At 36.5% G+C, this 18,820-nt stretch overlaps 1 protein-coding gene across 2 annotated transcripts in view; it reads left to right on the forward strand.

Annotated features, from left to right (window-relative positions):
* ARL15 (ARF like GTPase 15) overlaps positions 1-18,820 on the forward strand; it is a 432,613-nt gene that overhangs the window by 159,461 nt on the left and 254,332 nt on the right. For both annotated transcript variants that reach the window (XM_082621947.1, XM_082621946.1), the window contains exon 3: positions 2,904-2,963. In XM_082621947.1, coding sequence (XP_082478073.1) covers positions 2,904-2,963 — 60 coding nt within the window. The remainder of the gene's footprint in view (positions 1-2,903; positions 2,964-18,820) is intronic.

An 18,820-nucleotide genomic window follows, 5' to 3' on the forward strand; every position in this document is an offset into this window, starting at 1 on the left:
CTTCTGGTGAACTGAAAATGTGTCTTTACATTTTAAGTCATTTTAATCCTTGCAAACAGTTAGAATGACTAAAATAGAAAAATATTGTTTCTCTTCCATGAATAGTACATTCTCTTATTTTCTGGACTGATTATCTAGGCTTCATCCTCTGAACATTAATTACCACAGCTATATTGTAAAAATAATACAGAGACAGCAAAGTGGAAGACTGCATATACCTTTGCAGTATAAATCTAGCCACATATGTTCTGTATGAAGAGAAAACATTTATGAGTATTCTGCAGGAACATTTATATGCCTATAAATAACATTGCTAGGTTACTTTGCTTAGAGTGAACATTGGAGGACATTTTTGTAGTCAATTTATTATGAAGTCTGTGTAAGGATTCAAAATGGGAACCGTCATATAATCTGCCTGTTGGATCAATAAATTTCAAAAGTTGTATTTTGCATATGGGTGTGGTAATTTCCAGAAGGATATTTCTTCCCTCTGGGCGCCTGCATATTGTCAGCTCTTAAGAATCAAGGCAGATGAAATATTGCTGACGTGCTGCATAACTGTTTCTTTTTCAAAGTTGGGGTTTGTCCCATTTCTCTGGAAAATCCATACTTGGGTTGTCCTGAACCTAACCACTAATAGACTGTTTAGCACTTACATAGTGTTTTCGTTTTCAGGATTTCACAATCATTGCCTTTTAATCCATGTAACACCCCTGTGAGGTAGGTAGATACAGTCAAGCATCCAAGTCTCCGGTGGGCAAATTTCAGTGCCAGCAGGAGTATTGTGATTGGCACTGAGTTTCCATAATTTCCCAGAGGCCAGACACCTGGAGAGGCTTTCCTGCAGACCCAGGTATATGCTGGTATGTCAGCCACATGAAGCTGCCCCCTACTTCTCCTGCTAGTTTACTAAGATTCAGTGACTGCACGCACCGTTAATCATAGCGCTACGCCCACTGTGTCAGTCTGTATTAAACCCACGTAGGAAGGGTATGTTTTGGAAGGTTCTCAGACAGCCCAATGAACATTTACGTTCTGTACAACAAATTTCAACAGTTTACACTTCCATCACTCCAACAAAGGTACTTTTCATTCAGTGATAACTTTTATGGCTCCAACTAAATACTTAGATTAATAAATGAGCACCAGCATTTGTCTTGAGTCTGTAATATATTCAGGCAGGCAGAAGATATGTGTACCTAATGATTAAATCATCAACAACATGGCATCCACTGAAATATAACGTCGGCAGTCTTATATTTTGCGCTTATTTGTACCAGGCACTGTGATAAAGGTAACACATGCATTATCGCATCCTCACAACAACTCTGTGACATAGATACTATCATTCCCAGTTTACAGACGATGAAAGCCAAGGCTGGTAAGTTGCCCACAGTCATAGAGCTTATTAAAACCTAGTTCTGTCTGACTCCAAAGTCACTTTTTAACCATTGCATGATATTCACTGCCTTAAGTAGAAGGTAATATATAAAATCTTAAAGCTCTGGGACAGTATGCAACAGAGGAGTGGTAATAATAGGCTGGAGTATAATAAGGCACATTTTAACGTGTTTTTTCATAAAGTAAAGCAAAACCATGTAAAAGAATTGTTCTTATACACATCGTACTTTATGTCTTTTTACCTTTCTAGGCACCCATCATAACTTGCTTCAGTGAAAGTATTTGTATATTTTCCCTTTCACCCTGTTGATAATTTCTTGAAAAGGGGACCGTGTCTTATTTATCTTGTAATTGTACATATCAAATAATGCTTAAAACCTTAAATTGATTGGGTGCTCGGAAATTACTGAATAAATTAACTATTAAAAATAAGTAGAGGGCCTCCCTGGTGGCGCAGTGGTTGAGAGTCCGCCTGCCGATGCAGGGGATACGGGTTCGTGCCCCGGTCTGGGAGGATCCCATATGCCGCGGAGCGGCTGGGCCCGTGAGCCATGGCCGCTAAGCCTGTGCGTCCGGAGCCTGTGCTCCGCAACGGGAGAGGCCACAACAGTGAGAGGCCCGCGTACTGCAAAAAAAAAAAAAAAAAAAAAAATGAGTAGAGCTTTTAATGGAAAAAGAAGTACATGTATATGCAAAGTATTCAAATGAAACAAAAGAATCTCCCTTCTATTTAAGACCTCCAGATACCCAGTTCTCCCAAGAGTCATTACATGTTCCAGTTTCTTGTGGATCATTTCAGAAATATTTAGTGTATATATTTGTGTGTGTGTCTGTGTATAGGTAAATGCACACTCACATATGTCACACCTGAATTGATTGACTTAGATGATGATAATTAAGTCCTAAATACAGAATTAATCATAGTACTATACTCTGAATATACTTTTATAATAGAAGTCATTTATTACATGCATTATAAAATGCATAAATGGGTAATTATGATTGTACTCTTAAGAAAAATCTATGTATGACTTTAACCATGTCCTTGAAAGAAAACGCTAACATAAATACTATGTAATTCAATATAAGATGGTTATAATTTTGATACCTTAGTCTCTAGGGTTGCTAAGTTATATGTGAGGGAAGATTTACCTTAGGAATTAGATGCAAAGGTCCTGATAGATTTAATATTTTCTTTGAAGTTTCTCTATACTTCCAAGTGTCTTTCTCGCAACTGGTAAAATTTACAAAGTGGAATTATGTATTAAAGAATGAGGCAATATTTTGAAGAAAAGGGTTATATTTTGCTGTAACATACAACTATTTTGCAAAATGGTAGAAGATAATACTGGGTTAACCGTTTGTCTTGGAAATTATGTTTCTGGTGTAAATATGAGCTATGAAAAATAACTCTTAATCTGCCTAAAAAAGAGCATTTGAGCATTTTATACATTTTTAAAACTTAAGTTGCTAATTCTTTCTTTTCTGTTTTCTAATTGTAGGTTTTAGTATAAAAGCAGTGCCATTCCAGAATGCCATCTTGAATGTAAAAGAACTTGGAGGTATATCATTTAAGATCACTTCTATGTCTGGCTCTAGCTTTTACTAAGTTCATATTAATGTGTTACATATAATTAAAACATAATGATGATGTGTTATTCTCGGAGGTGATTCATTTTTACCTTTTCTCTTGATAATACATTTCCTAGAAATATTTCCTTTTCTTTATATATATTTTAAAGGTAGTTGAAGAGTTCTGAGTAACATAAACTTTGTTTACTTTTGTGTGGATTAAAGAACTACACTACTAATGCCATTTCATACACTGTACTCTTTGGTTTTACTTAGCTAATGAAATTTATTCTTCAATGAACAAAATGCAGAGAGTTAATATAATCATAAAAAATAAGTTATATGTTATACAGGGCAAAGAACTGTATTTTAGAGTAGTTTGTATTCATACTGCAGGTTTTATTGTATTAGATCTTTTTAGAATGTATTTGTTCCAATAATAAATCTTTGCCAATAGGTTCTTTGCTGGTCAAGCACATTTATTGGCTAGGCTGCACCCCAAACTATACATCACTCAGTCTTTCATTACACTCTCTGTCTGGGGTTTTTTTTTGGTTGTGTTTTATGTCAGTCAGGGTCTTAACCCATGTAAATAGGTTAACAAAGAAATCAGTCAATTCAGTGAACCTACTAAATTCTCTAATGCCACAGGAAAATGGTAAGTGCTCTGGAGTTCAGTATAATATTGGTGAGTTTAATGACTTAGAAGAAAGTTCTCTTCCATCTCTTTAATCACTTTGTGATATTGACCTTACCTGTTGTTGTTTTTTTTAAGCTCATTCTGTGACCTATTTTTAGATTGATGAAATTGACACAAACCTTATGCTATCATAATAGTGTCTGATGCCTTCTTATTTTTATTTAATGATATATTGGCTGATCTTCTCAGGTGTCTGTTTTAAAGAGCTATATCCAGAACAAGTATACTTCTGTCAGTCTGTTTTATAGCTACCTTTGACTTTTACAGCATTAATATTTAAAATGAACCATGGTTGATAAATTCTGTTTTTCTTTGATGTTGGTTTTGTCATTTTGACTGCAAAAATTATAAAACATGAATGTTCTTGTAATAGAATAATTTTTCTATGCAAAAATTTTAAGACTCTTCTTTTATATTGAATATTTTAATATTACTTTGTGGCTTCAGAGGACATGGTGTAAACATCCATGGAATCAAAATGAATGGTTTGAGAATTCTATTATTTTTGAATATGGTTGATACTTAGTAAATGTATTATTACTAGGCTAGATGCAAAGTTTTTATTGAATACCCTCCAGGTATACAAAACTGTTGATTAATTGATAAGGTGTTTATTATTGATGTTTAGTTGGATGATATAAATAATGGATGTATCTGGACAATTTTTAAAAAGCGAACACATCAAGGAATTTATCTTGACTCTGTGCCATTGAAAATCAGTACAATTCAAAAGATCACATTAGAGGACGGGGTGTATAAGGTGGGAATCTGTCTGTTCCCAAGGTTTAATTTTGCTGAAAGAACTGTGTGTACCCTGGCAATTGTTGAAATGGAAATTACAATGGAGCGGATACCATAGAGTTTGGTGGAAACGCTTTAGTTTGTGCCTCTTCTGTGATGTAATAGTTGAGAGATGTAGGTATAAGGTAGAGCTTCAGGGATTGGGACCTATACATTAGTTTCAGGCTAGTGATGTGTGGTGTTTGGCACGTGGTCATGAAGAGCAAATTCCTAGCTTAAGCACAGATTCTTCTTCTCCTGAACTTTACTAGCTGTTTTCAGTTGAGAGACTGTCTCAAGGAGAAGGTGATTTTCTGAGTAGAATCTAATTGTGTATCCTGTATTGTGTGCTCAGAGGCAAGCAGTGGAGGGAGTTCAATACTTGACTTTTTACTCACTAATTCCTTTATTCAACAAATATTTTTTGAGGACCTATTCTGCATGGGGTAGGACTGGGCCCTACGTCATGTCTCACCCAAGAATGCATGAAAAGTAGACTAACACCCAGAGAGTATAGCTTTCCTAGGATTTAGAGTAAATCTTACATACTAAGCGGCTCGTCCCAATATAAGATACGTGGCATTTAGGGAGAATTATGACCTCCTAAAATCAAATTGTTTGAGAGGAGGTTGCTTGACCCAAGAATTTCTAAGTTCAAGAGGAAAGAGTTGAGAATTTTAAGAACAGTGTGTGAAGATGTGAAACAGCTATTTACCAGTAGAGAGTTAACTCAGAAGACAGGTTTATCAGTTCAATCAGGTTGTCAATCCAGGGGAAAACTATGAAATCAAGGGAGAAACTCAAGAAGATAGGTATAAAGGTAGGCAGATACTAAGAGCCTGAACTGCGCTGAAGTACAGAATGCTCAGAAAGTTCTCTTTATCCTAGGGTTAATTCCCAAGATCGGCACGGCCCCTGTTCCTCCCTTCAAATTCCTTCTTCTACCCTTTTCAGATGGTTCCAAGACTTTCCATCACCCCCTTATCAACCTTAAGTTACATTTCTCACTTTTTAAAAATAGGAAGAGGCATGAACTTCTGTTCCTTATCTAGTAAGAAGAAATGGTTTAGAATGAAATAACAATGACTAATGGAGTTAAATTAAAAGAAAGTCACTTTGGGTAGATCTTAATAACAAACTATGTTTGCACACACACTGATAGATGTTTGTGTGTTTATATATATGTACTACATAATTTGTGTTATGTATATATAGAAATAATTCTATATTCTTATCAGATTTCTCTTCTATGAGGGTATTTCTTATATCTTCCTCTTAAAAATTGCTATAAATCTTGGGCTTCCCTGGTGGCGCAGTGGTTGAGAGTCCGCCTGCCGATGCAGGGGACACGGGTTCGTGCCCCGGTCTGGGAGGATCCCACATGCCGCGAAGCGGCTGGGCCCGTGAGCCATGGCCGCTGAGCCTGCGTGTCCAGAGCCTGTGCTCCACAACGGGAGAGGCCACAACAGTGAGAGGCCCGCGTACTGCAAAAAAAAAAAAAAATTGCTATAAATCTCATTCATATCAGTTTTCTCATATGGTCTTTTCCTGTTGTTCATGCAGTCATTCTAGCACAAGTATTTGTGTGTCAAGCATGATTCTAGGGGCTGGGAATAAATGATATTTAAAACATATGCCCTGTCTTCAAGGCACTCATGGTTCAGGGATGGAGCCATGCATGAAAAGAAATATTTGAAATTAATTTTTGAAAATGATGAAATTAAGGGGAAAGTAAGAATAAAGTAAGGGATGACTTACTATATCAAAAAGAGATATAATTAGTCCAGCCCAGTGATATGATGGGTGAATCCTGTTTTCACTATTTTGAGAATGACTTGCTCTCCTCAGCTTACCTGTCATACTCATCAGGCTGTACCAATTACTCCTGTCTTTATGTGAAATTAGAACTCTAAAATTTCTTATATTTTCTCTCCCCACACATTCTCATTTAATCTTTACAACTTCATGCCTAGAGAATAGATGCTATTATTATCTCACAGATAATGAGACACAGGACACCTAGACGCAGATCAAGTGGCTTGATCAAAGTTATTTGGAGGAGGTATGGGAGTTGATCTGAGCACTTGCACTTAATCAGCATACTCTATACATAAAGCATTTTACGCAGTGCCCAGCACAAGAGAAGTGCTCCCATGTGTTGTCTGCTGATGCTTTTATCATTATTATATGAACAATTTGAAGTCTTCACATGTTTGGATTATTTTCATTAACACTGTACTGATTAAACATGAACATCTTGCTCTCTGCTGAAAAATTCTAGGATGTCATCCCTTATTATTGCAGCCACTTTTATCATTCGTTTTCTGTCTTACTCCTTTATTTAGAGATCTTTCTTTTTAAAATTATTTTTATTTTTAAATTAATTTTTATTGGAATACAGTTGATTTATAATGTAATGTTAGTTTCTGCTGTACAGCAAAGTGAATCAGTTATACATATGCATAGGTCCATTCTTTCTTAGATTCTATTCCCATATAGATCATTACAGAGTATTGAGTAGAGTTCCCTGTGCTATACAGTAGGTTCTCTTTTTTTTTTTTTATTATTTTTGGCTGCATTGGGTCTTCGTTGCTGCGCGTGGGCTTTCTCTAGCTGCGGCGAGCGGGGGCTACTCTTCGTTGCAGTGCGTGGGCTTCTCATTGCGGTGGCTTCTCTCGTTGCAGAGCATGGGCTCTAGGTGCGCGGGCTTCAGTAGTTGTGACGCGCAGGCTTCAGTAGTTGTGGCTTGCCGGCTCTAGAGCGCAGGCTCAGTAGTTGTGGCACACAGGCTTAGTTGCTCCGTGGCATGTGGGATCTTCCCAGACCATGGCTCAAACCCATGTCACCTGCATTGGCCGGCAGATTCTTAACCACTGAGCCACCAGGGAAGCCCCTATTCAGTAGGTTCTTATTTAGAAGTCTTTCAAGTCAAACTCTTCTTCAGTTATGGTCTGGATCCAGTGCCCTCAGCGCTCCAGTGCTCTCAGCGCTCCAGTGCTTCCCTCTTCTGATTTCTTCAAGACTGCCTTCTGAAGCAGAGTCTTACCTTATTCTAGATACTTTCCAAAACTTACAGAATCTTCCATAAACATGTCATTTTGATATTCTTTTATTTTTTCTAATTCAGTCAGTCAACAAATATTTGCTGAGTACATATTATATGCTCAGGCTGAGTTCTAGAAAATGGTGGTGGTTATAGTGTTAAGACAAGCATAATCCCTGAATAGACTGGCTAATGGACACAAGGGGAGACTCTTGATGTCTACTTAACTTCTCTCCTTGATTAAAGCCAAATATGACTTCTTATAGGCCTAAAACGAATTTCTAGGTTAATCCCTTCCATACTTGAAGAGATTTATTTTTAATAGCATCCAGCAAGGCCGAGTGTTAGTTTCCATCCTGACAAAGGACATTCTGTAGTATCGCTCAATGAACTTTTTTTCCCCCTGCGTATTCTGTAATTTGGAAAGGTTTTTTTGTTTGTTTGTTTGAAACTAATCTAAATCCTTTCTCTTTTAGCTTTAATTGATTACTCTGCTTGTCTTGCTCTATTATTTTTATTTTTCTGGATGTTGTGCAAGACACCGAGCAGGATGCTGGATAGACAGATTAATCTTTCAAAGGATTTTCCTTCCTCCTGGTGACTTGTTTCAAAGCCCAGTCATTCTGCATGCTTCCAGGCAAGTCTACTTTCCTGTATGTCTGTTTCCTTATCTGTAAAATGTAGTAGTAATAGTCCCTACATCATATAATCCTTGTGAGGACTAAATTAGTCAACGTAGGTCAAATACTTAGAGACCACCTGGCCCATAGCTAACATTTTTGGAAGATTTGTTTTTATTATAATTATATCCTCACTCCCTCATACCCCGCAAAAACACCTTTCAATAAAGCCTTTTTTCCCCAAGGTCTCTGAAAACAACACAGATCACATATTGATTGCCTTTTCTTTTTGTGGTCATGCCTCCCTCCCTCGTAGACAAGGTGATCTTTTCCTTCATTGCATTATACCTATTTAAACTGAAAAGTCACTGGGAAGGAACCTCAGCTCGTTGGGGTCTTGGGTAGCTGCCCAGCATATTTTTTGGCACTACATGTGTGTTAGTAGTAAATGTTTTTGTCCCTTTCTACCTAATCACCTTTCTTTCTGTTTTCAGATTCCACCTGAAAAGTCTCTTGTCTGTCATAGTACCTCTTAATTGCTTTCATTCTGTTTGGCTTATGTATTTTAACCACATTACTAAGGTAAGTGAAGCATCTGGCATTTAACTGAGTTGGAAGCAGTGGTCACACTGCAGTGACATCACAGCTCTGATAATTTTTCATCTTAGGAATGTCCAGTTCTTAAATCTACGAACAGATTTGTATGCATTCATAGGTGTCTCTCTCTTGATTTTGAAACTTCATTTACAAATTGATAGAATCCAGAGAGGAAAATTTCATTTCTTAACATGTTTCGTTTGTTACCACTTATTGATAGGCATCCAGACATCATCATGTTCCTTTTTCTTTCTCGAACTGAATTCTGGAACCATGGGTGGTTTGGCCAAATGACTTGTTTTCTTCCCTTAATATCCTAAGGAGTTATGTCTGAATTGTTTCCCCACCCCCTATCCTGGCCACCATCCCCACCCAATATACTCTTTGGCAGTCTTGTCTTTCCAGTTGACTTTGGGAAAGCAAAGAAATGTTAAAAAGCAGTTAGTTGTCTTTTACACTTCAGTATTCATTGCTGCTAGTTGTCAATCAAAAGGGAAGTTCATGAGGATTTTTATTTGCACTTTATTTTCTTTTCTTTAGAGGAAGGAGGTGAGGGTCGTATGGAAAGTGCAAGTTGTGTTCATTTACCCATTTACTTCAGCCCATGCAATAGTGACTGAATGATTTTTAAGGATTGTCAGCTAAGCCATTTTTTAAAGGTTGCTTCTTTCAGCAGCCAAGCTGTTATATGAAACAGATGTTGACTCTGTCCTGTTTCTTTGTTTGCCTGGAGGAATACGCCTCCTCATAGTGAAAGGTGCTGTTTCTTTGTATGCTGCTAGTTATCTTCGGGTGCTGTTAATCTGTCCAGGTTATTTGCATTTCTTAATTTCTCCAGAAACTGCACAGGGCAGACTTCTTAACAGGCAGCCCAGGGGGCACTGCTGCCTGCTTCTTGTAATTCCTGCTTTTTGTACCCAGGCCATTTGATGTCTTTCGCCAAAATAAAGCTTTCTTCCTTCAGAATCTTATTAAAACTTACTTTGGAGGGAATAATAGCTCCTTAATTTTTATCTGATGCATTCTCACTGTCCTTTGTATATTATGATTATTCCCTCTATAGGGCCACTACTGCCTCCTATTAAAAAAATAATGCAACTAAATACCTATGAATTTAATATACTCACTGGCTCTGAAGGTCATGCTATACAACAAAGACAGAGGAGGAAACACGACAATATAAACCAATAAATTGGTTGTATGTTAGAAAAAGAATGAGTATAAGCAGACAGACTTGAAGAGGTTATTGTGGCCACATTGCTGTAAGGGACAAGTAGAATTGTCTACATTCTTTGCTGCTATAGGAGAAAGCAACTTGCCATTCGAAAACTGTTTTAGACATCTCCACGTGGGTTTCTATGGGAAAAGAGGCAAGAAACCATGACCCTGGCAAAGGAACATGGCAGCACAGACGGGGGCGGGGGGACCCAAGTGCGGCCAGGTCCACCGAATACCTTAGGACCGTGCTTTGAGCCGAGTGACAGTCAGCTACATACAAGTATATGTGCATGTTCTGTATCTGTTGTATAATTATAAGGAAAAAATGTGGTTCAGCAAGTAGAGTGTAGCCTCAAGACACTCTGTCCCCCTCTGCATTTGAACTTCTTGTTGTTGTTTTCTTATCTGTAAAATGTAAGTTTTAATAAATCATCACTATTTATTTCCCAAGGGATTGGGCTGGAAAAGAAAAGTTCAATTGCCTAAAGCACCTCAGAAGAGCTGCTTTAAGAATAGACAGTGGTATTCCCACTAATTCTCTTTTTATAGTTGTGGATCCAGTGTAATATGTAATATCGAATGATCGAAACACCTTGATATAGTATTGTTTCCTTATCTAGGAAAAGAACCAGACCTTTCTGGAATGGGAACAGCCAGTTAACTCCTGGCTCTCTGAGCTGTGTACTTTCTCACTTAGGCTTAGGCTTTACTAGGGGAAATGATATTGGTATAAAGCCAAGTCACTTGGATGTGAGTTAAAAGGCCACAGCTATCTGAATTGGTTGAACAGGATCCCAGGGTGGTGGTGTTCAAGCGTTTTTTACACTTGCTAAGGGAAAACTGAGCCAAACAGTCAGCAGAGCCAAAGAAGTGAATCTAGGGGCCCAGAAATCTGTTACTGGCTGATGTAGACCTGACCTTAATTTTTGTTTTCTTCTGGAGAAGTGCCCTAGGAAATTTTTTAAAATCTGTCTTCCCAGTCATAGTTTAGTATAGCGCTTACGATTTGCTTTATAAGACTCTGTGTGTCTATAGAACGTTCTAGAAACTAGTGTCGCAGACTTTTAAACCTCCCAGCCCCTGGCAGTAGGGTTCTCTTGTGCCTCTGAGGTTGCTGCCTCACCACTGTTTCCTCTTTAGGGGCAATCAGGTCATTTCATGTCTTCTCACTCTGCCCAGCTTCCTCACAGAACATTTGTGTTGGGTTCTTAGCTTAACTTCTTATCCCTCACAGGGGAATAGGTATTTCTGTTTCTCCCAGGGGTTGCCATAATAGCAACTAATTTTCACTGTGTATTTGGTTTCAGTGTGATATTGCAGCAACAGCACTGGAAGTCAAGAGACTAGTATTTTCCTCTAAAAAACAAGCCAGGGGACACTGGGCAAGGCATTTAACTTCTCCATGGCTGCTTTCTTTTCTAGCAGCTGAAGATGCTGATAACTGTTCTCCTCTTTGGTATAGCATAACTAGTTTATTTTTTATATAAAAACTTACAGTATCTACTTCGCATCAGCCTCTGGGAACCATAGAGGCAGTCTCTAACAACTGTGCAGGACTATAAAGGATTATTTCCTCTATTTTCCTTTATCCCTGACTTTGTCAATTCTTTAGTTTTATTTTGTACAGTAGGCATTTTAATAAATCTCAAAGTTTTCTTTTTGCATGGGTAGTGTGAGGCAGACCAAACATCCATAAAATAACAAATAACTAATACTGACTTAACAAAGTTGTTATGACTGTGGTCTTTACTTTGAGAAGCACTATAGTCTGGTATGGGAAGTACTATAACAGTACAACATGCAGTTAGGATCGTACAGAAAAGACAAGACATCACACAAAGTCTAGGGAAAGGAACAGAAGAGATGAAAGTCATGGAGGTGACAGTGGGCTTGGTTCAGTGTTGTCCTAGCATAAACCAAGCCTACTGTCACCTCCGACTTTTGTCCCATCTGTTCCTAGGCTGTCTTTCCCCCGTCATGTCTTCTTTGTCCTTTCTATATGATCCTAGTTGAATCGTGTACTCAATACTGGTATTTACCATACTAGACTGTAAAGTTATGAAGAACTGAAAAGCACAGCATAGTCTTAAAGGTTTGTTGTATGTTGTATAAAATATATCCATAGTTCTAAGCTGGAGGGAAATTTGCCAAATTTTGCCCCAAGGTGCTAGAGTAATGTTAGATGCTTCAGAGGCAAAATGTTTTGTTGTTGTTGCTGAATTCATTTCAGTGAATAGTTAATGAATACTAACTACATGCTGGGCCCTGAGGATACAATTTCTGCTCTGCCATACAACCCCACCCTACACACACACACACACACACACACACACACACACTCACACTCACACTCACACTCACTCACTCACTCACTCCTCTGAGCCCAATTCTTTGGGTATTTTCGTGGGAGAGTGATGTTGGCCATAACAATTATGTAAGTTCTCAGAAAAATTAAATAGCTTTACTATGTTCCTATAATTGGAATAGCAACTTGACAGTTGTTGAAGAGGTAATATGTTTGTAGCTATTCATCACTTATCAGACTGGATTGATTCTCTGATGTATGCTGGAGCCAGATGAAATAGAACTGGGTAGATTTGTTTTTGAGGTGTCACAAATTTGTGGTTTTTAATTTTTCAAGATCCAAAGTATTGTCTAAAGACTCTATTGATGATGCTTGATCATTTTAATCTTGAAATTTACTGATATTTATGGCATTGTTGTGAGAGGTAATAATGTGAAGAACTTACCATATAAAGTTAATTATTATTATTTATTTTATTTTATTATTATTATTTTTTTTGCGGTACGCGGACCTCTCACTGTTGTGACCTCTCCTGTTGCAGAGCACAGGCTCCAGACGCACAGGCTCAGCAGCCATGACTCACGGGTGTAGCCGCTCCATGGCATGTGGGATCTTCCCGGACCGGGGCACGAACCCGTGTCCTTGCATTGGCAGGCGGACTCTCAACCACTGCGCCACCAGGGAAGCCCTAATTATTATTTTTAACACAGTTACAGGAAGCTCTTATGATTGAGAGTTGAAGGTTGATTTTTTTTACTGTGTCTATTCTCCCTCCCTTGCCAAAATCTCATGAAATGACAATAATATCAGAAACCAAGCAAACAATAATAAATCTATTACAAAGATAGATTTAAATCTATAATAGAAAAAGGAAAGCAAGACAAAGCTTGAGGTACAGACAATGGAAACATGAAATAGAAGGGGAATTCATCAGGATTATTAATCAGGGAGCTTATCAAAGTTATTAATTGGGGCTTTACATTTGGAGCTATGCCTTTATTTTTCTTTTCTTCTTGTGTTAGGTAGTGGATAGCAGCTGTGTTTACCCACAAACTAAATCCTTGAGTGTGGGTGCTAGACTCAGGCAGAGCAGTGCTCCAGTAATGTACTGACTGCCAGGTGGGTTAGAAAGCCCACACACAAGGGAGACAAGCCACTTGTCTGTCCCTGTTAATCACTGGAAACAGGCAATGGTAAACAAAAGAGCTGACAAACAGATTTTCAAAGGGTAAGCGTATAATCATGACACACCACAGTATGAGGAAAACCAACACCATGAAAGAAAGACACCCAATCAAAAGTCAGAAGAAAAGATGTCCAAGGATCTAGAGGTAATAGAGTGATCAGAAGAGGACATTCAGAGAGATGGAGGAATGTTTTGTATTTATGACAAAGAATGCAACACAGAACTTGGGAAATTAAAATTTGACTTAAAAATTTTAAATGAAAATGGCAGTTGATATAACTCATATGTAAATTAGTGAAACTAAGGACTGAGCAAGGGAATGTCCTCAGAATGCCTTCTCAAAGGACTACTTTGTAAGTATGAAAGAAAATTTAAGAGACAAAAGGAATAGTTACAGAAGTTCCAACATCTCTCTATGAAGTATGAGCTCTAAAAGGAGAGTAAAGAGAAACTGGAGAATAAAATAATTTAAAAAACAATAGAAAAAGAGCCTCTAATATGAAAAAGAGTACTGAGATTTAGTGAGCCCTCTGAGTGCCAAGACAAGACCCATACCTAGACATACTGTGAAGAAGGAGAAACCATTCATTGTCATCATAGAAACACACATAAAATAGCATTATTTCTGATTTCAACATGGGAGATGGCAGAGTTAGATAAAGAGAAAAAAACATTAAAGTATATTCTTTATGTATTTAGAGTAAGATTACAATTAACAAAAGAAAAATTGAAGTTTAAATATATATCTTTAAAATTAATTTAAAATTATATATCTTTAGGTCCTATTTGTTTATTTCTGTTTTTATTTCCATTTCTCTAGGAGGTGGGTCAAAAAAGATCTTGCTGTGATTTATGCCATAGAATGTTCTGCCTATGTTTTCCTCTAAGAGTTTTATAGTGTCTGGCCTTACATTTAGGTCTTTAATCCATTTTGAGTTTATTTTTGTGTATGGTATTAGGGAGTGTTCTAATTTCATTCCTTTACATGTAGCTGTCCAGTTTTCCCAGCACCATGTATTGAAGAGCCTGTATATATATATACACCCATCTCACACTTTTTTTTTTTAATATATAAGTCCATGCCACTCTCTCATTTCATCCCAGCTTACCCTTCCCCCTCCCCATGTCCTCAAGTCCATTCTCTACGTCTGTGTCTTTATTCCTGTTCTGCCCCTAGGTTCTTCAAACCTGTTTTTTTAGATTCCATATATATGTGTTAGCATATGGTATTTGTTTTTCTCTTTCTGACTTCACTCTGTATGACAGACTCTAGGTCCATCCACCTCACTACAAATAACTCAGTTTCATTTCTTTTTATGGCTGAGTAATATTCCATTGTATATATGTGCCACATCTTCTTTATCCATTCCTCTGTCAATGGACACTTAGGTTGCTTCCATATCCTGGCTATTGTAAATAGAGCTGCAGTGAGCATTGTGGTACATGACTCTTTCTGAACTATGGTTTTCTCAGGGTATATGCCCAGTAGTGGGATTGCTGGGTCGTATGGTAGTTCTATTTTAGCTTTTTAAGGAACCTCCATAGTGTTCTCCATAGTGGCTCTATCAATTTACATTTCCACCAACAGTGCAAGAGGGTTCCCTTTTCTCCACAACCTTTCCAGCATTTATTGTTTGTAGATTTTTTGATGATGGCCATTCTGACTGGTGTGAGTTGATACCTCATTGTAGTTTTGATTTGCATTTCTCTAATGATTAGGGATGTTGAGCATCCTTTCATGTGTTTGTTGGCAATCTGTATATATATCTATATATCTATATATCTATATATCTATATATATCTATATATCTATATAGATATAGATATATATATCTTTAAAAAATTTTTATCTTTAAAAATTAATTAAAAATTAACACTATGAGAGAACCATGTACTGCAAAAGAAAAAAAATATTAACACTCAACAATAAAAGGATGATATATACATAAATACTTTTTTTAAATGTCTGAAAGTTTACATATTCAACTAATATAATAAGTTACGTTAGAGAATGGAGTGAGAGTTTTCTGGGTTCCAGTAGAATTGTTGCTTTTTAGTATTGTGTGCATTTTTTTCATGAGAACTTTCTTTTTAATTTACAAAATAAATTCACTCCAAGGAGAGAAAGCAAAGAAGATTTGATAAATTCAGCAAAATACAAGAATGGGAAAAAAAATAACAAAACAAAATAATGAACAAAAAGTTATAATAAATAGAAAACATCTATATATACATTAGTAATTGCAATAACTGTAAATAGATTAAATTCCCCATTTATAATATGGGTGGCATAAAAACACTGAGTATAAAATATTCAGCTGTATCTGATGATGAGGGACACTTCTACAATAAAAAGATGCAGTGAGGTAAAAATAAAGGGATAGAAAAGATACCCTAAAGAAAGGCCATTGAAAAGAAAGTACTAGAAGCAATATTAGTATCAGATGAAATGAAATTCAAAGCAAAGAACGTAAATGAGAATAATGATATTTTATATTGGTATACTAAAATAACTGAGTATTGACCTTAACATATATAACTGCATAATTCTAAAACTAAGAAAAATGTAAGAAATGTAAGAAAAAGTCAACCGATCCATAATTAGTAGAAGAATTTAGCCATACTTTATTCAGAAGACAGCAGATCAAGTAAATAAAAGCATGTAAAGCATTTAAAAAGCCAATTAACAAACTTGATCTAATTGACAATTATATAATTTTATACTCAAATAGAAAATACACATTCTTTTGATATACACATAAAATTTTTACATGCATGACCATGTATAATGTGTTTCCTGACCAAAATCCATTAAGATCAGAAATAGCAAATAGACAAAAATAATGACATATGACACAAGATTTAGAAGTACTTGAACCTTATACCATGCCTAAAAATTTAAATCGAAATGGATCCTAGACCTAAATATGAGACCTAAACCTATAAAGCTTCCAGAAGGAGACATAGGAGAAAATCTTTGTGACCTTGGTTTGTGACCTTGGGTTCTGCAAAGATTTCTTAGATAAGACACCAAAAGCATAATCCATAAAAAGAAAATTGGTATGTTGGATTTCATAATACTTAGACTTCTGCTTTTTGAAAGACACTGTTATTGAAAAGACAAGTCATAGGCTAGGTAAACATTATTTGGAAATCATATATCTGATAAAGAACTTCAATCCAGAATATAGAGAGAATACTGAGAATTTAATAGTAAAAGAAACAATACTCTTAAAAAATGGGCAACAGATTTGAATAGATACTTCATCAAAGAAAATATAAAGAAAGTAAATAAGGACATGCAAAGATGCTTAGCGTTATTAGTCATTAGGGAAATACAAATTAAAATCACCACACACGTATTAAAATATTTAAAATTAAAAAGCCTGACTATATCAAATATTGACAAGGATGTAGAAGAACTGGAACTCTCATTCACTGCCAGTAGAGATGTAAAATGATACAACCACTTTGGAGAACAGTGTGGCAGTCTCTTAAGGTAAATGCAAACCAATCTAATAAGCTGTTCCACTCTTAGGAGAAATGAAAACTCGTATCTACTCAAAATCCTGTACATAAATGTTCACAGCAACATAATTTGTAATAGGACAAAACTGGAAACAACCCAAATGTCATCAGTTGGTGAATGGATAAACAAATTGTTGTATATCCATACAATGAAGTGGTATTTAGCAATAAAAAAAGAATGAACTATTGGCACATGCCACAACATGGGTGAATCTTGAAATAATTATACAGAGTGAAAGAAGCCAGACAAAATGGAGCATTTTGAGTAGAGTAGTATTCCCATACTGGAATAAATTTATATCCTGTTTATATAAGGTTCTAGAAAATGCAAACTAATATTTAGTGACAGAAGGTATTTCAGCAATTACCTGAGGGATAGGAACAGGAGACGAGAGGAGAGGTGGAATGGAAGGATTAAAAGGGTCATGAGAAAATTTGGGGCAGGATGATGTATACATTTATTATCTTGATTGTGGTGATGGTATTCATAGATGCATACATTTGTCAAAACTTATCAAATTGTATACTTTAAATATGTGTACTTTATTATATGTCAATTATACCACAGTAAGACTATTAAAAATACTTATACCTTTAGAAATTGAAAGATATTCTTTCAATCATCTCAGGTCAAAAATCATTGAAAGTATGTTTTGTGAAGGACTTATGGCCCTTTTCTTGGATTGCTTTCCAGAAAAGAATTATTTTAAATAGGCTAAGTTAACATCCATGGTTTAAAAAAAGATAAATGTGACTGGGAAGAGACTTGGAAAGAAAAATATCAACTTCTGGATAATCATATATAGCTGAATTGTTAAGATTAAATATATAAGTGCTTAAAACCCTAAGATCAAGATGTTATCAAATCCATCAATTTAATGTGTAGATTTTAAAATCACAGTGCTAATAAAAGAAGACAGATTGGGCTTCCCTGGTGGCGCAGTGGTTGAGAGTCCACCTGCCAATGCAGGGGACGTGGGTTCGTGCCCCGGTCCGGGAAGATCCCACATGCTGTGGAGCGGCTGGGCCCGTGAGCCATGGCCGCTGAGCCTGCGCATCCGGAGCCTGTGCTCCGCAATGGGAGAGGCCACAACAGTGAGAGGCCTGCGTACCGTAAAAAAAAAAAAAAAAGAAGACAGATTGATTTGTCTGTCCACAGCAGCCCTCAATTAATCAAACAAGTACTATGACACATACATTATACAAAGAGAGAGATTCCTCAGAATAAACCAGTGTGGTTCATTCCATAGGAATACTCGAAACCATAGTTATAAAATATTCTCTTCCCAATCTGAGCAATTATAGTTATGAAAAATATTCATGTTGGTGATTCTGAATTTGGCAAGATGCAGGTCTTAGAGAAAGTCGGAGGCTGAGGGAGAAAACCAATAATAATAACACTAAGGTGAGCAACTATATTAGAAAGCATCTGATTCCAAACCACATTAGAATAATTAGTATGTAAAGAATATATTTTGTGTGTGTGTAAAATACCTTTTTTTTGGTTCAGGAATCTTCCCTGTTTCATTTATCTTCTTAAGCTGATTTTATGCTCTCCAGACTGCACCTCTGGTTAAAATGTTTTAACCAGACCTTGTTTTTGCATAAAAAGGAATGTATTTTTCATTTGCTTTTTTCCTTGTTTCATTTCTGCAAGTCTCAGCAAAATGCCTGGTTGAGATTGATGTGGGTATGTTTATCTACAGTAATCTATACATGATATGGTAAGATGGTAGAACATAATATATTTTCTCTCTCTGGACTTTAACACCAATGATCCCAAAAGTTCTTTGGAGTGGGAGCCACCACTGCCACATTCTTTTTCTTTAAGTTTAAATTTTAAATTTGGGGTGCGTAATTATAAAACCTC

This window comes from Mesoplodon mirus, assembly GCF_964341445.2.
Source record: "Mesoplodon mirus genome assembly, chromosome: 5".
Taxonomy (NCBI): Eukaryota; Metazoa; Chordata; class Mammalia; order Artiodactyla; family Ziphiidae; genus Mesoplodon; species Mesoplodon mirus.